The 23,145-nt window shown below is 55.1% G+C and overlaps 1 protein-coding gene across 4 annotated transcripts in view; it reads left to right on the forward strand.

Annotated features, from left to right (window-relative positions):
• Positions 1–22,741, forward strand: part of SEMA4B (semaphorin 4B) — a 93,136-nt gene extending 70,395 nt beyond the window's left edge. For 3 of the 4 annotated variants that reach the window (XM_068557766.1, XM_068557749.1, XM_068557755.1), the window contains 13 exons: positions 12,798–12,961; positions 13,124–13,186; positions 14,773–14,871; positions 15,545–15,656; positions 15,936–16,049; positions 16,188–16,339; positions 17,240–17,421; positions 17,545–17,695; positions 18,758–18,968; positions 19,070–19,185; positions 19,409–19,575; positions 21,345–21,430; positions 21,701–22,741. In XM_068557766.1, the coding sequence (XP_068413867.1) occupies positions 12,798–12,961; positions 13,124–13,186; positions 14,773–14,871; positions 15,545–15,656; positions 15,936–16,049; positions 16,188–16,339; positions 17,240–17,421; positions 17,545–17,695; positions 18,758–18,968; positions 19,070–19,185; positions 19,409–19,575; positions 21,345–21,430; positions 21,701–22,443 (2,360 nt within the window). In that variant the 3' untranslated portion in view covers positions 22,444–22,741. Of the gene's footprint in view, positions 1–12,797; positions 12,962–13,123; positions 13,187–14,772; positions 14,872–15,544; positions 15,657–15,935; positions 16,050–16,187; positions 16,340–17,239; positions 17,422–17,544; positions 17,696–18,757; positions 18,969–19,069; positions 19,186–19,408; positions 19,576–21,344; positions 21,431–21,700 lie in introns of those variants that run through there. The other variant, XM_068557772.1, reaches the window with a different exon arrangement.
• The last annotated feature ends 404 nt before the right edge of the window (positions 22,742–23,145 follow it).

The raw sequence follows: 23,145 nt of genomic DNA on the forward strand, positions 1-23,145 counted from the left end.
ACAGCCCCTTGGGTGCTCCAGCTGGGTAAGTGAAGATAACAGGTGTATCCGGACCCAGGCCTGCTGCCTCGCTACTCTTTCTGTTGTGGCCACCACTCCCTTTGCCCTTAGACCCTCTCAGCTCTGCAAGAAGGCGAGGTGAGGGGGGAACAAAGGCTCTGATGGACTCCACTTCTGGCCCTGGGAAAGCTGGACTGGCTCACGGGGCCATGTTAACTGTAGCAGGTATTGTGTCCAACTCTGAAGCTGGCTGGGGACCACTCATAGTGTGACTAAAAGGCAGAAGGGGGAGCTGTGAGGAGGAACTGAGAGGACCTGCTTCCTGGGAGCAGCTAGAACACTTGTTCGTTACTACCCACTGCCCTGAAACCTGGCCCACTTCCACGTATTCAGCACCATGGCCTGGCCGTAGTACAGGCTACTGTCACACACCAGCACCCTTTGCACAGGTCAGGTGGTGCTATGGTCTGGATGTCTGTGTACCCCCAAAATTCATATGTTAAAATCCTAACCCCCCAAAAGACTGAGACACTCAGGCTCACCTGTGAGGACCCACAGATGCACACATTTTGTGCATGGCACAGAGGTGCCCAGTTGAGGGGTGGAGGGCCTGAAATGCAGTTTCTACTCTGCTTTCCAAGCTGTGGAGCCTAGAGAAAAAGACCTTCCGCTCTGTTCTTGAGGCTGGGACTACCCAGAGGGGACCTCTTTTTCTAGTTCCACCAAAGCCCTGGCATCGTTTAGCAGCACCCCAGCCCCTGAACTCGTGAGCATGCATCCACACTTTGCTGAGCTGCACTGCGCTGCACCCAGAGTGCTCGCCTCCCTGGCCTCCCTCCAGGACCTTGACCCCCGCTGCCCCCCTCCCATCTACATGCAGGTCCTCCCAGCCGGCTGGGAGCCCCAGAGGGGGATCCCTGGTGACTGAGCAGGCATACCCTCTGAGCATGGCCTGAGGCGGTTTCCTGCCTCATCCCTGGGGGCTCATTAGATGTTCCTGACAGTGTGCCCATACCGGGCAAGCCCATGGTGACCATGGGATGCTGGGCTTGAAGCTCCAGGCCTCTCCCTCACAGAAGAGGGAGAGAGGCATGGAACAGAGAACACACCCTGCTTCCTGCCACCTGCCCTCCTGTACTGAATTCCCACCCAGGCTCTCCAAGGGCCCGGAGGCCTAGGGAGAATGGCCTGTGTCTGTGGTTTAAAACAAAATCCTTGGAAGTAGAGCATCCAGTTTGCATCTGAGGTCCTTCGTATGGAACCCTCATTACTGTTGATCAGCAGCAGATTCCTGGGGCCATAAGGAGGGGGTGCCCCACTTGTGGTCTCACCCAGTGGACAGGAGTGGGAGGAGGACTGGGGGCTCCAGGGTCAGCTAGGCAAACAGTGGCCTTAAGAGGAGGTTTCTTGTCTCTGTGAAAGGGACACTTCAAAGAAGCATGTGGAATTTTGGTTCTGTTGCATCGGAGACTGTGCAGTCAGGACAGAGGCTTTGCAGTGGTTAGGAGCAGGAGAGATGCAGAGTGGAAACAATGGGCCCGGATGTGCAGTGCCTTCCAGCCTGGCCATGTGGGCAGAAACAAAACAACCTGCTCCTATGCTCATGAAAGTCATATCGGGTCCCCTTATTTGGGCAATTAAAAGGAGTTATTAATTTCCCCCTGCCCCAGAAGTGCCTGGCTGGAAGACTCTGGACACAGTGTTTCCAAACTAGACTGGATATAAATCCCTAGGCCTGCAAACCGCAGTCAACAAAACCCCATTGAGCAGAGAGAACAGCGCATTGGCCTGAATCAGCTGCTTGTCCTCTGACCTGGAGCGGGCACCCAGGGTCATGGCTGCCCTGAGAAGCCCCATGCAAGCCACTTTCGAAGTCTTTTCCTGGCTGGTTACCGGCCTCCCTCCTTGATGTGGCCTCAGCTTGCCATGAGCATTTGTCTTCAGTTCTGTCCTGTGGTCTGGCATCTTCATGGCCCTTCAGCACAGAGCTGTAACCGTGGTGCTAACAGACGGCTCACCGCACAACCTGGGGCAAGTGCCCACCTCCTCCAAGCCCATTTGCACATTGGCAAGATGGGAGTAATAGCAGGATCCATCTCTCAGGGTCCTGAGAGGATTACATGAAATAATGTGTGTAAAGTGTTTGGCCCGGTGCCTGGCACATGCTATGTCCCCAGTAAAAGGTAGTGGCTACTCTTCTTTGTGGTGGAAATTCCCTGCCCGCCTTGCTGGGTGAGGTTATTTGCATCCACTGGGTAGATACTGGTGAGCGCTGGCTGTATGCAGGCCCTCTGCTAGGTGCTAAGACCTTATGGCCAGGGAATGAAGTGGTGCAGACCCCACCCCCTAACCCAGGGTAGGAGACCAAGCAAGTCCCCCGAGGGCTGATTGGAGGCCATCGTCAGGGGTCCTGCTTAATTTAGTCCACTTTTCAAGTGCTCCTGGTTCAGCTCTTTCAAAGTCCTCCTCTACCCCGAGAACCTCCTCTGCCTGGGGCTGGACCGCACCTCTCCCTCCTCCCTGTCCCTGGTTGCCTCCACTCTGCCCTCTGCATAACCCACATTTAGCTGGGTGTTGAAATGCCTGTGTGCCAGCCCAGCAGAGCTCTGAGCTTGCACAACTTTTGGGGCACAGCTAGATACACCTGCACGTTCCTCTCCTAGACAGGGGAGACAGAGAGGATGGCACGGGGCCTGGAGAAAAAGCTGGACTCAGGTCATGTCCGTCACGCCTTCCTTTGTCCCCTTTCTTAGGGCCTGTGGCCCCACTCCCCCATCCCTGGGTGCTCAGGATCGGAGGCCTCTGATGTGGTCCTCCGTGTGGGTCGAGGGGGAAGAGGAGTGAGAAAATGTGGGACTCTTATGGTCTGGGCTGGCCTGACCTCAGGAGCTCCTGCTGCTGCTTTTCCCTAGCCAGCACCCCCGCCCCTCCCCCTGCCTCTCCTCTTCCTCTCATTCTGACCTCCCTGTCCTGGCAATGCTCCCCCGAGTCCAGGATGGAAAGTAGAGCCCTGTGCGGTCTCCCTCGTCACTCTTTAGCCACCCACCACTCCTGTGTGACCGTCTCCACTATGGGGCAGGAACCAGCCCTTAGGTGGCACAGCTGGCGTCCTTATGTTTGTGTTCCACCATCCAGCACCTAGAAGGTAGAAGGTAAGGTAGCAGGTATAGGGCTACTGTGGGCACCAGGCTTTTAGTATATTATTTCCACTTACATGGTAGATGGAATTATCCCCATTTTACAGTTAAGATAGCTGAGGTTCAGAGAAGAGAAGTATCTTGTCCACGTCACACAGTTCTGCCTTGCAAGCCTGCGACCTGACCTGTTCTCCGTGGGACTTGTTTGGTCTGCACTCATGGGTCCATCTGAGAAGCCCATCCTGACAGCTTAGTGGCGTTCAGAGAGGTGAGGGGCCTGTGGTGAGGGGGTTTCAGTGAGGATAATAGACAGTAGACAGAAACCTCTCATTTTATCTTTAATTCTTTTTTTTTTTAAATTTTATTTATTTATTTATTTTTGGCTGCGTTGGGTCTTCGTTGCTGTGCGCAGGCTTTCTCTAGTTGCAGCGAGCGGGCGCTAGTCTTTCGTTGTGGTGCACGGGTTTCTCATTGCAGTGGCTTCTCTTGTTGCAGAGCATGGGCTCTAGGCACGCGGGCTTCAGTAGTTGTGGCACGCGGGCTTAGTAGTTGTGGCTCACGGGCTTAGTTGCTCCGCGGCATGTGGGATCTTCCCAGACCAGGGCTTGAACCCGTGTCCCCTGCATTGGCAGGTGGATTCCCAACCACTGCGCCACCAGGGAAGCCCCTTATCTTTAATTCTAAAGAGGGGCCAAGTGAACTGACTTGCTGCCTCTCTCTTGGCCTCCCCTTGCCCATCCTCTGAGAGAGGTGTTAACTGGAAGAGGGAAGAAAACCACCCGGGAGGGAGCGCCCAGTGTGTGCTGGGTGCTGGCCTGGGGTATGGAGGTGGTATTGTTTCATCTTGTACAGATGAGGGACCCGAGGCTCTGAGAAGAGAACTCATATTGTCAGGGCCGTGCAGCTAGAAGTTTCGGGGCGAAGCCTTGGACCACAAGCTCTCCGCGTCAAGAATCACATTCTTTCCATGAGAACATCTGGCTCCTGCTTCACCTGTGAAATGTACAAAAGCAGCGAAATGACCCAGCTCAGCCCTTGAATAATTGATAGGTTATGTATTTCCATCTGGTAAAGAAATCTATTGAGGTCACTCCTTGGATGGGACAAGAGATCCAGCTAAGGCCCTGATGGCACAGCCATGGTCGGAAATAGGGCAGACCCGGCAGACTTGGCCAGGAGTGCGGTGCGCCGGAGACTGGGGCAAACGTCTCAGACAGACGTTTGCAAACGGGGAAGCAACAGGCCAGAGCCAGCATGGAGATATATTTTGTTTGGCATCCAAGTGTTTTAGAAAAATTTTAATGAGTCACCAATATTTAAAACTCAGGAAATTTTCTATAAAAATCCAGGTTTCCAACTCTTCTGAAGACCTGATGAGGCTTAGCCCTCATTCCATTGAGTAACAATGGTCTGGGGGGAAGCAGCAGCTACCCCTTCAGAGGGGCTCCTGCCTGTAGGAGGCGCCACCCCCACCTGCCCTTGTCCCCTTCCCTGTACAAGTGGGCTTCCAAGGTGGCCAGGGGCTGGGAGTTTACTCAGAACAAAGATGAGGAGTGGGGGTGGGTGGGCGGCATGGGTAGGGCCAATCCTAATTGTTGGTGGCCCCCTAACCCTGGGAGCTTGGCATTTCCACGTGCTGCGTTTATTTGGTCTTCCCAGCAGCCCTGCGAGGACTCCCTCCCAGAAACGGCAGGTATCTTGTCTAACTGGTCAGTGATAATAGTCAGGACTCACACACAGACCTTGTGACTCTGCTTTCCGGTCCCTGTGGCCTCTCCCGTCTCCCTGCAGCACTTTCAGCTGTCACACTTCCATCTAGACCCTGGGATTCCAGGACTGAGCTCTGGGGAGGGGACAGGGCAGGGGCCATGCTTCTCAGACACACTCTCGCGATCATGAGGCTTCAGGACCTCTGGACTGCCCCCTTGGAATCTGGTGTCCGTCCCTGGACCAGAGTACCCTGAATTGGGACTTGGGACTCTGTTAGTCATTCATTCAGTCAACGAATGTTTATTGAACAACTCCTTGGAACTCCCCTGGCCAGATGACACAAATATGGACTACAAATAATAAGACAGTTTTGATCCTCAAGGATCAAAGCTTGGTAAGGGAGACAGGCACCTGAGGCCCATCATCGTCAAACAATGTGGCCAATGCACCGCGAGAGGTGTGAGCAGGAAATGATGGGTGCACAGGGAAGGGGCCCTCGCCCAGCTGGGGATTCAGGAAGGCCTCCTGGAGGAGGCGAAACTGAGCTGAGTCTCAAAGGATGGGTAGGAGTCAAAAGGAAGGGCATTCCGGGCAGGGGGACTGCCTGGGCAAAGACTGGCGAGGAGAAATAGGACCTTGAGTTGAAGTTCACTCCTTTGAAATGGGAGGGGGATGTGGCAAGGGCTGGCCATTAGGGGCTGGGACACAGGGACACAGGACCGTGACAGTCCCCAGAGAGCCCTCTGACCTCAGTGTAGCAGCTGGGCTGGGGGCAGGGGCCAGTTGGGAGGCTGCTGCAGTGGCTCGGGTGAGAGAGAGCAGTGGCCCGGTTCAGGCCCGAGGTAGCGGGGATGGTGAGGGGAATAGATTTGGACAACATTGAGGAGGGAGACTTGGCAGGATTTGAGCATGGATTAGATGTCCACGGTGAGGGAGAGGGAGATAGAAAGTGCGACTCACAGGTTTCCAGCCCGCTGAGCTGTGCCACCCAAAGACGCAAGATCCCAAGCCGAGGAGTGGTCTGGAAGAGGGCAGTGGAGGAGGTGCCCGTGGAGGGTCTCCTGCATAGTGGGGTCTGGCGTACTGGAGGACGACCTGCATACTGGAGGATGAAGAGATTTGGGAGTTACCAGCATCCAAGACATTGAAGCGATGGGCATGGATGTGTGGCCCAAGGGCCAAGGGCCGACCCTAGTGAACAAGAACATTCAAGAGCGAGGCCTGGAGAGGCTGAAGGTGATTAATAATACAGACTCGGGAGCTGGTGACCCAGGTTCAAATCCCAGCTCCACCGCTCTTCCTAACTGGGTAACTGAGGGCAAATCATTTCACGTGTGCCTCGGTTCTCTCGCCCGAAAAAAGCAGATGGTAATTCCTACCTGACAACGACCTGGCCAGAATTACGTGCACCAGCCCATTTAAAGTGCTGAGTAAGTGCTACAGCGCATCAGCTCCTGGAGGGATGGAGGCCCGGGAGGAGTGTGAAGGAGACGTGAGGCGACCCTTGAGATCGGTGTGGCAGACCCCCAGAGGACAGGGGACCCCCGCCAGGCCGTGCCCCTCGGCATCTGGGGTTTGGCGGCAAGGCGATGCCCGGGCCCTGGCGAGTGTGGGCCTGGTTCAGGCCTGACCCCCAGGCAGGGAGTGAGCGGGAGGTAAGGGATGGAGATGGCGCTGGGTGGCTCTTCTCAGGAGTTTGGCTGAGAAGGGAGGAGGGAGGCACACACATTTCTAGGATAGATATCGAGGGAAAAAAAAATTCTTTGAGAGGCAGAGGTTGATGACACAGGATTCAGTTTCTGAGGAGATGGAGGATGGGAAGTTGAGGTTGTTTATGCCTGATGGCCCCAGTTTCCTTAGAAAAGGGGGGCCTCTGAGAGGAGGAGGATGGGGGTAGAGGCTTCAGGAGAGAGGGGACAGCCAGTCCCGGGGCAGAGGGCCAGAGGAGCTGACCTTGGTCCTTGGTGGGCGGGTGGGGGTCAGGCTTCCAAGGTGATGGCAGCCCATGACAGGTCCTGGGTTAAGACTCAGTTGTCCAGATGGACACAAGGAGGGTGTCTGAGAGGGGTGGGGGCCACCTGGTGATTCTGGCAGGAGCACTTGGCCAGCTCACCTGGGGCGGTAGCAGCAGCCAGCTGGGAAGCGGGCTTTCCTGAGCATGCATGCCCCAGGAACACAGGATGCTTCTAGGCTGGGTTCCCTTGATTTCTTGCCTCTTTCTTGGTTACCTCAGTCCATGGGGAGCACTTGTGGCACACAGTCCCCTTCCCCTATCAAGAGTGACCCTTGCCTGGCTGGGGTCGCTACCCTGGCATTGGCCTGTTGACAGCAGTTTGGCGTGCCGCTTCCAGCCGGTCTGGCCACCCTGCCCCGACATTGGGCGGGGGGCGGGGGGGGGGAAGGAGGACGCACAAACAGGTCGGTGGCATCCAGGTCGATGGCCGCCTTGCCCTAGTTTGCTGCTGAGTCAGCACTCCTGTCCTGGAGGTGGTGCTTCTGCTGGTGCAAGTGGGTCCAAGGGTCCCGTGTGACTCCCTGGGGAAGAGGTGCTCCAACAGAGCCTTGGGAGGCTCTCAGGGGTTTGTCCAGGGCCCAGACCCCTCTCTGGGGACCTTGTGATTCAAGCCGAGGGGCAGCCAGCTGCCCACTACACCCCACCCCCGTTCCCGCTGGGAGCACCTTCCAGGCCCTGACTGCGCAGGGAAGCTGGTGTCTTCTGGCCTAGTCCTGCTGGGGCCTGTGGGCGGCGGACTGTTAAGGCCAGGTCAGCGTCAGCTGTGGTGCCCCTGGAGCCACAGTGGAGGGAAAGGTGGGGCGGGGCTCTGAGTCAGGGCCCTGCTGCAGCGCCTGGTTGGCAGGGTGGGGACTGCCCGGGGTGGGGATGGTGCTGAGCCCTGTTCCCGCCTCACCCCAGGGAGCTCCAAGCTTCCGGCTGAGTCACAGGCCAGGGGAGAAACTCTAGATGAGGCTGGGGGCTGAGTTGTTCCCGCATCACTTCCTGCTGAGAGCCCAGGCCCTGAGGGTGTGGGAGTGGGGCTCTGCAGGTAGCTCTGACCCTCTCCGAGGGCGAGGCCGAGGGTGGGGAGGACTCAAGGCCTCGAGGTGGGACAGCCCCAGGCCAGCCGCCATCCTGCCTTCTTGGAGCCCTGGAGAAGCCACTGGCTCAGGCCTGCCCAGGCTAGATGGGACGGTTTCATCCCACCTGGGAGAACTGGCCACAGCTTCAGGCAGCCCGGCTTTCTCTGCACTGGACTAACCCGCTGCGTAGAGGGTGTGGAGGATGTCTGAGCAGCACAGGTAGCCCAGGAGACCACACAAGGCACTCTCTTTCCACACAGAGAGCAGGGTAGACACTAAGACTGACCCCAAGGTGGGCCAGCACTCATGGAGCTGAGTGCACAAACACTTCCTTTTAGTCACCTCTGCAGATAGCACCCCAGAGCGAACACACAAGCATGGACAAGCCCTGTGGTAGCGTGTACACACACACAAACACACACATGGGCGAGCTGAGGCAGGAACCCCACTCAGAACACCGCCGAGCAGGGACCAGCTCTCACACACTGCATGGGCCCCTGACACCGGCCCGTGTCTGAGCTGTAGCTCTCTGCTTGGCCGTGAGCCCCTCATGTGACCAGACGCAGGCCTACGTTAGAATGGCCCAGGATGAGTTTGTTAGCCACGAGGACCAGGGAGGCCCAGCTCTTCAAAGCAACCCTGTTTCTCTGGCAGCTCTCGCTGGGCTGGATTTTCCTGCAGGGCTTTTTGATTTTGTTTTTGATCCACTCGAGTGTTGATCGTGTGCCAGACACTGTGCCAGCACTGGGATAACGTGTGCGAAGTTGTTTTGAGTAAAGCTCCCAGTAAATGTGGGTTATTATTATGTATGTTATTATTTACATATATAATCTCATTTCTTTTTGTAACAATCCTATGAGGCGAGGTGGTATTATCCTCATTTTACAGATAAGGAAAGTGAAGCTCCAAGGTGTTAAGTGGCTTGTCCTGGTAGCAAACGGACACTAAGTGACAGAGGCAGGATTTGAACCCAGGTCTCTGACTCGAGTCTGTGCTTCTAATCTCTGTCGCACTGAGACTCCCAGTTGGTAAGCCAGCCCCACTGACTGGCCCTGGTGAAGTCCACAGGGCAAGAGGGATTGCGGAGGGCCAGGCCTTCGGGACACCATGGCTTTGAGTCTGAGAGACTCAGGGCAGAGGGGTGGAGAGGCAGCGCCCCCAGAATGGGAGTGCGTGGTGTGAGGGGCCCCTTGCCCGTTTCTCCCAGGCATTTTCTGTTCCTTGGCCGTTTCACTGACTGGACTCCCAGTGTGACTGGAGGAGGTATGGGGGCCTCTTGAGCAGCTGGCTTCTTTGGAGGGCTGGGCTGGACCAGGGCTGGGCAGCTGGCGCCCTGGCTGGCCCTCCAACCTGGCTGTGCTATGTCTGCATGACCCTTGGCAAGTCTCCCCACACCCCCCAGGCCTGAGTGAGTCTGAGCTGCCACCTGGACTCAAGCTTATCTCTGACCTTTGGCATTTCGGTATCTGGACAGATTCCAAGAGCAGCCTCCTGCCCAGACTTACGGGACCCGCCTGGGTAGAAATGCCCCTCCTCTGTAGGCAGATAAGCATGGGCATATGTGAGCCAGCCCTTGCTGTCAGGAGCCTGGAGGGCTGCAAAAGATGAGGAGGGACTGCAGTAGCCGTTTGCCCTGGTCTAACTGACTCCTTGTGAGCCTGCTGTGGGTTTTATTTTCATTATCCCCATGATGTATATGAGAAAACTAGAGTTCGGTGAGATGATGTCCACACTGCCCTACAAAGGACCTACCTACACGGTGCTTCTCAAAGTGTGCTCCTTGGGCCTCCAACTTCAGAATCCCCTGGGAGCTCATAAAATTGCATGTTCTCAGGCCCCATCCCAAGCCAGCAGCGTCAGAGTCTCCAGGGGCAGGTCGTGGATCTAGAGTTTAGATCTTCCAGGTGCTTTTGCTGCATCCTGCAGTTTGCAGACCAGGAGTCCAGAGAGGAGACCTCCTGAGCCGGCCTTCTATCACAGCTTCTGTTTTGCTGTGGGGCTTTTTGTAAGTTGCTTAATGACTCTGAGCTTCAATTTCTTCATTTGTAACCTGGAGATAGCAGCAGTTTCTACCTCACAGGATCATCATGGGCACCCAAGGAGTTAATATCTGCAACATGTTTACCCAACACCTTCCTGTGGTGGCCAACGGGAGGGGTCTCTTTTGGGGGGGCGGTTCTTCCCGGACCAGAATGCAAAATGGTCAGGTTGCTTGTTCCAGAAGGCTGACCAGCTCATCAGCACAAAGTACAAGCAACATAATTGGGCCCCAATTACGTGTTGGGAAATTTTCTGGTTGGGAAAAGTAGGGGGTTAGTGCTGGAAACTTTCCTTGGGCCTCCCAGTATATAGAGTGCTGATAGGAAGTGGTGAGGAGCTGGGAATTTGAGGCAAAAGACCTGGAGTCTAGTGTGATTCTGGACTTAAGTGTTCAAAGAGAGGCCTTAACTTCTCCAGACCACAGCTGCCCTGTGTGGTTTCAGTAACAGAGTTCAGGTTCCGGACATTAGGCTGGACTTTGCCCTGTGAACTCCCAGAGCAGTCCCTGTTTTGGCTCTGGTTCTAGAGTGACAAGCCACTTAGTTGCAGATTCCCTGTAGATTCCTGCACTGGTACCTTGTGATACTACCCACCCTCATCAGGAAGTGAACAGCCTTGGAAACTCCGTCATTCCTGTTTGCTGGTGGGATGTCCCAGTATATGTGCTAGGAAGTCCTACCGAAGGGCTTCCTTCACCATTAGCAGCCAGGTAAAAAGCTTGGCTTCTCCAGAAAGGCTGGTATGTGTTCTTCCTCTTGAATAATGAGGACAAGGTAACTTGATTTCCGTTTTCTCTTTGACCACTGGGAGGCTCAGCACTAAATGTGGAGCCCATCTCTGGTAGCTGTGTGAGGACCTTATGACCTGCTTATGTGAAACCTGTCCTTCGTTTCTGGTTTAGATGTTTTCTTCAGATGTGTTTTTTCCTCCACTCCTGATTTTAGTGTTTATATTTTACTACCTTCTTTTCTTTGTGTTTCCTTGCCCTTTGTGGAACCAGGCCGGGGGTATGTAAAAACACTCACCATGTAAACACACATGAAGCTGTCTTCTCAACTGCTTTGTTGGCATGTTGCATTTTTTGCTTCCTCAGCTTCATGAAACTATTTGTCTTCGTGGTTGCAATCCACCGGTCAGTTAGGAGATGCCTGGGGTTGGGTAGGGTGGCTGCTTTTTGCTTGTTTTTCTTTTCTTATCAGCTGCTTTGAATTTTTAAAATAATTTCTCTCCAAATCCATTAGTCACTGAAAGCACAGATGGTATCGTGGTGGATAGATGTGTGTGTTTATTTTTTTCTTCTTCTTCCTTTTCTTCTCTCTAATTTATTTCTTTAGCATTGCACAAGTATAACCTGTAGAATCCAAAAATGGTAACAAGTGCAAAGGGAAAAAAAATTACCTGTAATTCCACCAGGGATACCGCTTTCCAGCATTTTGTGATTCATCCTTCTGGATTTTTTTCTATGTTTATATTTTTCCCACAAACAAATAGAATCTAACTATGCATACTGTTCTATAACCTTCATTTAATGAAAGATACTTGAAATTTATATCAAAGATACATGCACATAATTTTTTTTTTTAAGCATAGAAGGACTTATTGTGAAAAGCAGTAACTGCCTCAGTCTTCCCCAGCCCCAGGCCTGGGTAAAAGGGGCAATTTTAATCATTTAGACTTCTTGTTATACAGTGGTTTCCTCCACTTAAGTAAAACGCTTATCCCACGATTTCTTGGCTTATCTGACTTACTGACTTGCTGCTGAGAAAAATAAAGCTTTCCATCAGTTCCATCACCCTTCCCCACTTCCTCCAAACATTTTCTGCCACTATATTTGGTTACCTTTGCAATTTAAAATAAGATACTTAAGGACTTCCCTGGTGGTCCAGTGGTTGAGACTCTGAGCTTCCACTGCAGGGGGAGCTTCCACTGCAGGGGGCTCAGGTTCGATCCCTGGTCAGGGAACTAAGATCCCACATGCGGGGGGCGGGGCGGGGGGAGGGGTGGAAAAATAAAATAAAATAATATACTTAAGCCTCAGTGTCTTGTTCCACTAACCACGGACAGTCTCTTGTGGCCCTCATTGCTCTCAGAGGAAGATATGGAGACTCGACTTTTTCCTTGACTCCTCTGGCCCCCAGCATCACAATGCCTGTCTGTTGTACATTCAGTGTAACATTTACATTCTGTTTAATAACCATAAATCTTCCATGAGTGACTGTGAGGCAGTATAGTTGAAGACCAGCGCCCCATGTTTGCGTTCCTCTGTAAATCATGTTCACTGCAGCCCACAGGAGTGGGCTGTGCTTACAAGTCCTTCTCTTTGGGTCTAACCCCACTCAAAGGAGAATGTTAAATATACTTTCCTTTCTTATATTCCGTCAGGTACTCAAAATCCATCACTTTATATTTTAGTTCGCTTCATATTTTGACCATGGTTTTTTATGTAACTGTTTGCTTGTTGGTCTGGAGTTTCTAATACAACAGCATTTTACCAGCTGCATAGTATTCCAGCAAAGGAAGTATTTGGGTTTATTTTCACCCAGTCCCCTGTGGTTGGGCATTTAGGTTGTTTCAATTTTTCATTAACGTGAATGGTGCTATAATTGATGTTCTTTTACATTCATCATTGTGCCTTTGTCTCATACATAATGTTTGAGGGTCCGGGAATGCTGCTCCCCTTAAATCCGATCGCCTTGTCCCCAGCCCCATGCCACCCACTGCTTTGCTGATCTACCTTCAGTCAGATCGGCGCATTCTAGAGGTTGGTATAGGAGGGTTCTTGTGGGAGGGGGGCCCCCAGGAGGTAATGTCCATCGATCGTCCTCTCTCCAGGCTCTGAAAAGCAGTCACTTCTCAGATTTGAAGTGGATCACATCTCCAACTACACAGCCCTCCTGCTGAGCAGGGATGGCAGGACTCTATACGTGGGTGCTCGAGAGGCCCTCTTTGCACTCAACAGCAGCGGCAGCTTCCTGCCAGGCGGGGGGTACCAGGAGGTGAGATGATGCCCGGGGATGGCTAGCCTGGGTGGAGGATGCCAGTGGGGAAGATGGAACTTCTGGGTCCGAGGATGATGCAAACGGGAGAGGGGAAAGGAAAAGAGGGACATATCCTTCGTTTCCACTTGCACACTTACCTTCCCCTTTCTAATTCCCCAGCTGCTGTGGAGCGCAGATGCAGAGAGGAAACAGCAGTGCAGCTTCAAGGGCAAGGACCCACAGGTGAGCTAGCACCTGGAGGTGACCTGGGCTGAAGGAGGGATGGAGGGTGGTAGATCTGGGCCCGGGATGGAGGCAGGAGGTGGGAGCAGATGCAGCGAGCTGTGGTAGAAAGGGCATAGGCTTCTGAGATGGCCAAACCTGGGTTTGAGTCTCAGCCCTATACTTACTATGTCTGTGACACTGGACAAGTAAGTAGATTTGCCTCTCTGAGCCTTGGTAAAATGGGGATAATGATGCCTGTCTCACTGGACTTACCGTGAGGATTCAATGAGCTAATAGACATAAGGCACCTGGCACATAATAAGTGCCAAATAAACATCAGCTTCCAGCATGAGCACTGATTGGGTGGGGGTGGGAGTCTGTCCTTCTGAGGGTGGTGCCTGATGTAGCAGGTCTGACATAATCCTGGCTTGGTTTTGGCCAGACCACTGGGTGGGAGCCAGTCCAGCCTGGGGTTCTCTGGGAGGACTCCCCACCATTCCCAGAGGCCTTCCTGGTCCTGAGTGCAGCAGAGGGCAGTTAAGGTGAAGGCAGAAGAGCACCGGACTTGGGGTCAAGACACAGGTTCAAGTCCTGGCCACCCCTGATTTCTTTTATTCAGCAGAAATGTATTAAGCACTTGCTCTGTGCCCAGGTGCTTTTAGACACTGGTTATTATATCATTGTGAAAAAGAAGGTCAGGTTTAAAAGGTGGTCAGGTTACACTTCATTTAAAAAGTGACATTTGAGCCAAGATTACTTGGCTCAAATGAGGTGAGGGAGTTGACATGGAGGAGGAACAGGACTATAGATTTCACTCTGAGTGAGGTATGTGGGGAACCACTGGCTGGCTGAGCAGGGCAGTGACGTGGCCTGGCGTGCGTTTGCAAAAGGTCCCTCTGGCCGCCGTGGTGGAGAGCGGCCTCGTTGCGGCGAGGACAGAGGGAGGGAGACCAGTGAGGGGCAAGAGGCGATGGTGCCCGGACCAGGGTTGGACCAATAAAGGGAGTGAGGAATGGTCGGATCCCGGATGTATTTTGAAGATGGGGCCACCAGGATTTCCTGATGGAAGAACCGGGGTGGCGGGTATCAGAGGAGAGGCAAAGCTGGCTGTGAGGCTCGGGGCCTAAGGAACTGAGAAGGTGGAGTAGCCGTCAGTGCAAGGGGGCAGATGCCGGAGGAGAGAGTTTTGGGGGAACAATCAGAAGCTCAGTAGGAGATGCCTGTTAGACACGCTTGCGGAGGCGATCCGCAAGTCTGGGGCCCAGGGTTCAGGGCTGCGTGTTTCCTCCTGCTCTGGGCGTAGCTGCCTCACCAGGTGGGGCCGAGACAGCTCAAAAGGGAGGGATTCTGTGCCTTCACCCCAGACTGAAGAGAAGTTTTCCAATCACGGAACTACCTGAGACCCAAGGTCCCCCTCCTGCACACACGCTCCGTGGTCCTCCATCTGCTCTGCCCCACGAGGCTCCTGGAGCCTCATTTACTCCAGGATTTGAGTACTGGGGAGCAGAGGCCTCACCCCCAGGGCTGGCCTTGCATCCGTGGGGAGGGCTCGGCGGTGCCCCCTGGTGGCTTGCTTGGGCCTGACATCCTCCTCCCTCCTCCAGCGGGACTGTCAAAACTACATCAAGATCCTCCTGCCACTCAACAGCAGCCACCTGTTCACCTGTGGCACCGCGGCCTTCAGCCCCGTGTGCACCTACGTTGTGAGTGCCCCTCCTCACCCCGGGCTCGCCCGCGGCTGGCCTGGGAACTGCCTGTCTTTGTGCCCCAGGGAGCTGGTCTCTAGCACTGACCCCTGGTAAAGGGCAGGGCCCAGGGGGAGGCTTCTTGACAGCAGTGGGCCCCGAGAGCCCTGAGGCCCAGCCCCAGCCCTGATGACCAGGTTGCCCTGCAGGGGGCGGCGGGGGGTGGGATTCCCCAGGCACAAAAATCCTGACTGACCCACAATCACACCCTCTTGCTTCCTCCAGCTCTTTCCCCCGCCCTCACTCAATTCCCGCCAGCCCACCTCGTCCACCCTCCTCAACACACTCATACCCTTACGTTTCTGCCCTACGCACGCCTTCATAAAGGGTGGCATTTTGAGGCTTTGGAGCAATCAGCTTTGGAGTCAGACATACCTGAGTTTGAATCATGTCGCTGCCCTTTCCTGGCTCACATTGCCTTTCTAAGCCTCCTCTCCTCTCTGCTACGTGGGGCAACAGTGCCCACCGCGTCAGGTCCTGGTGAGACGGTGCTGGGACTGTGCCCGAGGTGCCGGGATGAGAAGGACGGCCCGTCAGACCCCTCCCTTCTCTCCAGCACACCTCCCTGTTCTCCCGCCGAGCCCGCTCACTCCCTGGTGTGCCCCTGAGCTCTCCCATCTACCCCCTGCAGAACATGGAGAACTTCACTCTGGCACAGGACGTGGTGGGGAACATCCTCCTGGAAGATGGCAAGGGCCGTTGTCCCTTTGACCCCAATTTCAAGTCCACGGCCCTGGTGGTGGGTGAGTGTTGGGGGTCAGTGGGCAGGATGGGCTCACTGAGGCTCCATGTGAGGGCGGGCAGGGGAGCAGGGTGGGCCCCAGGTCTGAGCTGGTGGGTCATGCCACACCGATTCCCAGGGGGTGCGGCGACCTGGGGCTGCCCTCGGGTTGGCTTTTCTTAGTTCCTACTCCCTCCTCTGTCCTCCTCAAACAAGAAGGGCAGCACTCGTGTCACTCCAGGCCCTGAGCGGGAAGGGGCTGTGCTGAGGGCTCATTCCCATGGGAATGTCCTCTTGGCAGATGGCGAGCTGTACACTGGAACAGTCAGCAGCTTCCAGGGGAATGACCCGGCCATCTCACGGAGCCAAAGCCTCCGCCCCACCAAGACTGAGAGCTCCCTCAACTGGCTACAAGGTGAAGTCCTCTCGCCCCTCCCAGTGGGCTGTCACGGGGCCCCAGGGAGGGGGCCCTGTCCCCCCAGCAGGGCCTGAGAACAGAGCCTTGCCTGTCTGGGATCCCTGGGCTGACTGCACTCCCCACTGGCCCCCACAGACCCAGCGTTTGTGGCCTCAGCCTACATTCCCGAGAGCCTGGGCAGCCTGCAAGGGGACGATGACAAGATCTACTTCTTCTTCAGCGAGACTGGCCAGGAGTTTGAGTTCTTTGAGAACACCATCGTGTCCCGCATTGCCCGTGTCTGCAAGGTGAGCAGGCCGGGCCATCCCAGAGACCCCGAAGGCTCCTCGGGTATAGACCCAGAAGGCCCCGCACCTGTGGCCTTCTCCTGTCCTCCAGGAGGAACGGCTCGGCTACTGGCTTTTCTCTCTCTCCTTTTCAGTTAAAATGTCTCTGTTTTTCCTTATTTTAAAAAACATGAAAATGTAGAAAAGTACACACGAAAATCACTTACAAGATAAGACGCACCGTGGTATCGTTATTAAGAGCGTAGACTCCAGATCCAGGCTGCCTGGGTTCAAACCCTGCAGGTCATGTGATCTTGGGCAGTTTCCTTACTGAGAAATCTGCTCGTTTCCATCTCTGTTCAGTGGGAATCATAACAAAACTCCCTCAGGGTTGTTACGATCTGTGTAGGGCTTTTAGAGATGTGATGAGCAACCACTAGTTGTCAACTATTGGTGTTATAATCCCACCGTCCTACCACAAGAAGTGACCACTGTTAACAAGTTAGAGTGTTCCTTGCTAATTTTTTTTTTTGGCATGTGTGTAAATACATACGTATTTATATTATTTAAAACCATGTACAAACAAGAGTTATACTGTAATGTGATTCTTTAGCTTCCCTTTTTGCTCAGCGGTGAATCGTGACATCTTTCCACATTTGTAGATAGACTCCCCTTCGTCTTTTTCCCTGGTGTCCCACAGTAAGGAAAGCGCTGTCATTTACTTAGCTAGCCTCCCGGTGAGGGGACCTGAAGGCTGCCACCTCAAGTCTTCTTGATTTGAAATGGACTCAGGCCTGGCTTTGGGTCTGTCTGGCTCTTCCTGGCGTCTGTCTCAGCCATCACTGGGGAGGGGGCAGCGAGGAGCACCAAGTGTCCCACCCCTGCTCATGCCTAAGCCCAGGCCCTCTCTCCCTCTCCCAGGGTGATGAGGGAGGCGAGCGGGTCCTGCAGCAGCGCTGGACGTCCTTCCTGAAGGCCCAGCTGCTGTGCTTGCGGCCTGACGATGGCTTCCCATTCAACGTACTGCAAGACGTCTTCACGCTGAGCCCCAGCCCCCAGGAATGGCGTGACACCCTCTTCTACGGGGTCTTCACATCCCAGTGGTAGGGCCCCCAGGACCTAGCTGGGAACAGGGTGGGGGGGACGAGTTGGGGCAGGGATTGGGCCCCGCTGGCCTCATTGTGAGCCCCAGGGCTCCTGGGCTAATCTGGCCACTTCCTTGGTAGGCACAGGGGGACCACAGAAGGCTCTGCCATCTGTGTCTTCACCATGAGGGACGTGCAGAGGGCCTTCAATGGCCTCTACAAGGAGGTGAACCGCGAGACGCAGCAGTGGTACACCGTGACCCACCCGGTGCCCTCGCCCCGGCCTGGCGCAGTGAGTGCTGCCCCCGTGCTGGGAGGATGGGTCCCCAACCGTGCTGGGATCACTTGCTTTCTCTGAGTCTGTTTTCTCACCTTGAAAGTGGGGACAAAGCCCAGGCCTGCTTGTCTTTCTGAGTTAGATGTGACCATGAATGTCGGGGTGGCTTCAAACCTGCTTTAGGCTGGGCAGGGGTGTCCCCCATCAGGACGCTGACTGCACGTGCCTCTCCCCAACTCTACTGTGAGCTCCTTATTTATTGATTGACTGACAGGCCATGGGGAAATAGTCCTTTCTTCTTTCCTTCCAGCCTCATGGGCTCCCCACAAAGCGGACCTTGAGACAAGGATGTGAGTGCCAGCAGTTTTTAGGAGAGGTGATCCCAGGAAGAAGCAGGAGGGAACAGGATTGTGGGAGGAAGGGGTGGAGCTAAGAAAGTGTGTGTCACTGAGCTGCTACTGCTGTGGGCACCTGGAGCTCGTTCCCTGGGGCCCTGGGAGGCTGCGTGGAGCACATCTCAGCATTGTCCCACTGGGGTGTTTGTCACCAACTCCTGTGCAGTTGAGGGTCACTCCAGGGTATTAATTCCTGGGGCTTTTACAGAGAATGACCTGGGGCAGAGAGAATCAGGAAGCGCCCCCTGGCAATAAGGGAAACTAACTGCAGGCACCCTCATGCCCCTACACTAGGAAGCCTTGGTCAGCCAGGGCATCCTGAGAGAGCACTGGCGAAAGGATGCTACAGGAGCAGGAAGTGTGGTCATGCTTCTTGAGGCTTGCGGAAGAGGGTGGGGGAATGGTGGGCAGGAAGGAGGGATGGTTGGTGGGCAGAGAGGGGTAGACCCTGGCAGCCGGGGCCCTTGGGCGCCCCACACCCTGGGCTTTGCCCTTAGGCCTGTAGATCAGCGCGCTGGCTTCGCAGAACTGGAGTGCTGTGCTGTGGCTTCCAAGGGCGGGGCAGGTACCCCTGCTGTTCACTGGGGAGACAGGGCCGGCAGTCCCAGTGGGATTTGCAGGACCCACATCCTGCTTCCTGCCCTAAGTGCCACTCGCCTCAAGCCACCGCCTTCTCCTTCAGTGCATCAACAACAGCGCCCGGGAAAGGAAGATCAGCTCGTCCCTGCAGCTCCCCGACCGTGTGCTGAACTTCCTCAAGGACCACTTCCTGATGGACGGGCAGGTCCGCAGCCGCCTGTTACTCCTGCAGCCCCAGGCCCGCTACCAGCGTGTGGCTGTCCACCGCGTCCCTGGCCTGCAGCGCACCTACGACGTCCTCTTCCTAGGCACTAGTGAGTGCCCACAGCAGGGCAGGCTCGGAGTCAACGGGGCACAGCTATTGGGACGTGGGCCTCAGGCTCCGCGCCGGGCCTGAGTGCTGTCCATGTTGCAGGTGACGGCTGGCTGCACAAGGCAGTGAGTGTGGGCCCCGAGGTGCATATCATTGAGGAGCTCCAGATCTTCTCATCAGGACAGCCCGTGCAGAACCTGCTCCTGGATGCCAACAGGGTGAGCAGAGGAGGAGTCCAAGCAGCGTGCTTGGGGTGCCTGACCCCCGCCCCAGCCGGATGGAGAGATCCAGGCTCCTGGCATAAGCTCTCAGAATGTGGGGGCCCGGGAGCATGAGAGGAGGCCCCCTGTGGGTGGCTTTTGTGTGCACTCGAGCCGGGTGCAGCTCTGGGTGGTGGCCCTGGCTGCCCACGCCTGCTTCTCATCCCCCATGCCTGTGCAGGGACTGCTGTATGGTGCCTCACACTCGGGTGTGGTCCAGGTGCCCGTGGCCAACTGCAGCCTGTACCAGAGCTGCGGGGACTGCCTCCTGGCCCGGGACCCCTACTGCGCTTGGAGCGGCTCCAGCTGCAAGCACGTCAGCCTCTACCGGCCTGCGGTGGCCTCCAGGTGAGAGCTCCTGAAGGCCCCACCCACTCATCCATCCATATGCACTAGGCCTCCGAGTGCCTTCCCTAGGCCCTCTGTGGAATCACCACACAGCCTCATTTGTGTCCACTGTCTGGGAATAATTATTAATCAGCTCCCCTTCTGACTCTCATTAAGTGTTATAGTTCAAACGATAAATTATGTTTGCCTTACCCATCTGTAAAGCAGAGACAAGATTTGGTAAAGTATGAAATGTCAGAGCTATGAAAAGCTTTGCAGGAGAATGTCGACCGGCACGTGAATGTAGTTAAGGAACAAAAAATAACGGCTACATAACAGTCCGTTAACAAACCCATTAAGGGAATTCCCTGGCGGTCCAGTAGTTAGGACTCTGCGCCTCCACTGCAGTGGTCACAGGTTCGATCCCTGATTGGGGAACTCAGGTCCTGCAAGTGGTGCAGCCAAAAATAAACAAACAAACCCATTAAAAACTGTTTTCAAAATCACTTACTTAGATTTAAAATTTTCATATAGAAAAAAATAGATAAACAAATAAAAACTACCCTAATCCTACCACCTAGAGAGACTTACAGTGAGATTTTAATATATATCCCCCCAGATTTTTCTACATATGTGTAAAATAAAAATACACATATTTTAAGTAAATATGGGATCTGTCCTATTTGTAGTGTACATACTTCACTCAAGGGGATACCTGGTTCCAGTTTTATATTTCAAAACACCATGTATGCGTACACATGTGTACACCTGAAGGCACACTCAAAAAAATGCTGCCTGCCATTCTCGCTGGATGGTTGTGACTTTTGTAATGTTTTTAGCCTTTGTGCTTGTTTTTTTCCGGTTTTCTAAAAACAAATCAGTGCATGTGCATTGCTTTAAAAGAGACAGGTACATACATACAGATCCAGCTGTCCTTCCAGACTTTTTCTAAGAGCTCAACTCACTGCTTTTGTAATTCAGGGAAGTATTACAGTACCTTTTTTTTTTTTTTAATATTTATTTATTTGGCTGCACTGGGTCTCAGTTGCAGTACACAGGATCTTTCGTTGCGGCACATGGGCTTTTCTCTAGTTGTGGCACACAGGCTCTAGAGCACGTGGGCTTAGTTGCCACGTGGCATGTGGGATCTTAGTTCCCCGACCAGGGATCGAACTCACATCCCCTGCGTTGGAAGGTGGATTCTTTACCACTGGCCCACCAGGGAAGTCCCTAAGGTAACTTTTTTTTTTTTTTTTTTTTTTTTTTATTTATTTTATTTTTGGCTGCGTTGGGTCTTCGTTTCTGTGCGAGGGCTTTCTCTAGTTCGGGCAAGCGGGGGCCACTCTTCATCGCGGTGCGCGGGCCTCTCACTATCTCGGCCTCTCTTGTTGGGAGCACAGGCTCCAGACGCGCAGGCTCAGTAGTTGTGGCTCACGGGCCCAGCTGCTCCGCGGCATGTGGGATCTTCCCAGACCAGGGCTCGAACCCTTGTCCCCTGCATTGGCAGGCAGATTCTCAACGACTGCACCACCAGGAAAGCCCCCTACAGTAACTTTTAACTGAAGTAAATACTGTGTAGACAGAGGAGATGCCGGCCCAAACCCTGCGGGGTGGGGAATCCACCCAGGGAAGCCGCTTGCCTTTCACCCCCTCTTTGGGCCTGGTGGTCCCCGAGCCCTTCCCCAGGCCCACATCTGCAGGGCTGCGTGAGGGTGTATGCTGCACGGAGGGTGGGCAGATGCGGTCTTGCGGGGGCTCCTGGCCCATCCCGGACTCTCTTTGGTCCTCAGGCCATGGATCCAGGACATCGAGGGGGCCAATGCCAGGGAACTCTGCAACACTTCCTCGTCCAAGGGCCGGACTTCTGTACCAAGAGGTAAGGTGCCCCGTCAGAGGGTGGAGGAGAGGTGGGGGTCAAGCGTGCCTAGAAGGCTCCTGCAGCCACTGCTGTGTGTAAATGCCTTTCCTCACTTCCTCACCCCTTTGGCCCTGCAAGCAGGACCCTGGCAAGTGAGACCCCCAGTCCCCGAAGTCCCCAGAGTTGCTGTTACAGCATGAGGACCATAGCCCAGAGGGAGGTGGGTGAGCCTGGGGCTACCGTGGACACCAGCCCCTTTACCCGGGACTGTGCCTCTTTTGCCTGCAGGCGAGAAGCATTGTGAGCCAGTCCAGTTCCAGCCCCACACAGTGAACACCTTGGCCTGCCCCCTCCTCTCCAACTTGGCAACCCGGCTCTGGCTGCACAACGGGGTCCCCATTAATGCCTCGGCCTCCTGCCGCGTGCTGTCCACCGGGGACCTGCTGCTGGTGGGCAGCCAGCAGGAGCTGGGGGAGTTCCAGTGCTGGTCGCTGGAGGAGGGCTTCCGGCAGCTGGAGGCCAGCTACTGCCCAAAGGTGGTGGACGACGCAGTGGCAGACCGAGCAGACCGGAGTGGCAGCGTGCCCGTCATCATCAACACGTCTCGGGTGAGCGCACCAGCCGGGGGCAAGGCCAGCTGGGGTGCAGACAAGTCCTACTGGACCGAGTTCCTAGTGATGTGCGCACTGTTCGTGTTCGCCATGGTGCTCTTCATTTTATTCTTCCTCTACCGGCACCGGGGCGGCATGAAAGTCTTCCTCAAGCAGGGGGAGTGTGCCAGCGTGCACCCCAAGACCCGCCCAGTGGTACTGCCACCTGAGACCCGGCCGCTCAATGGCGTGGGCCCCCCTAGCACCCTACTCGACCACCGAGGCTACCAGGCTCTGTCGGACAGCTCCCCAGGGCCCCGGGTCTTCACAGAGTCAGAGAAGAGGCCGCTCAGTATCCAGGACAGCTTCGTGGAGGTGTCCCCGGTGTGTCCCCGGCCCCGGGTCCGCCTGGGCTCTGAAATCCGGGACTCTGTGGTTTGAGAGCAGACTTCTAGAGGCAGCCTCCCTCTAGGGGCCAGGAGTGCTCAGAGAGGGTCTGCTGGACCTCTGCTCCTCGTGGAACACAGCCGCCGTGCCCAGCCCTCGGGAGCGATGGAGCCAGCTCGCCTGCTGTCGAGAGGCAAGGCCCCTCCACCCCAGATGGCCACAGCCCCACAGGGCCTGGCTGAAGATCAGGGCCTGCCCGAGTGGGCAGAACAGTGCTCCTTATGTAAACTGAGCCCTTTGTTTCAAAACAGTTGAAAATGTGAAACAAGAGAAAACAGTGAGAGAACACAGAACGCCATGCACACGGCCAGGCCAGCCCAGCCTCCGGACTGGGAGGGCTCATGCAAAGTGGTTGTTGGAGACAGAGTTGGACATCCCACACCAACTGGCCTCTTCCACCTTCTGCCTTATCCTACTGCCACAGGCTGCCCCTTCTCACAGCAGAGCCAGGGGCCAGCTCGGGCTCCAGTGGGTCCAGCCTCGCCAGCTGGCCAAGTTGTTGCAGCCATCGTTCTGTCACCTCAGGGACCGGAGGGCCACGCTGGCACCACAGCCCTCACGAGGCCCTGGGCTCAGACCCACCTCCTGGACCTTTCCGGCCTGTATCAGGCTGCGGCCACATGAGAGAGACAGAGGGCAGCGTGAGCCCAGGAGAGTGTATATGACAATGTACACCTTCCCTCAGAATTCCAGGAA

Source organism: Eschrichtius robustus, chromosome 1 (genome assembly GCF_028021215.1).
Source record: "Eschrichtius robustus isolate mEscRob2 chromosome 1, mEscRob2.pri, whole genome shotgun sequence".
In the NCBI taxonomy this organism is placed as follows: Eukaryota; Metazoa; Chordata; class Mammalia; order Artiodactyla; family Eschrichtiidae; genus Eschrichtius; species Eschrichtius robustus.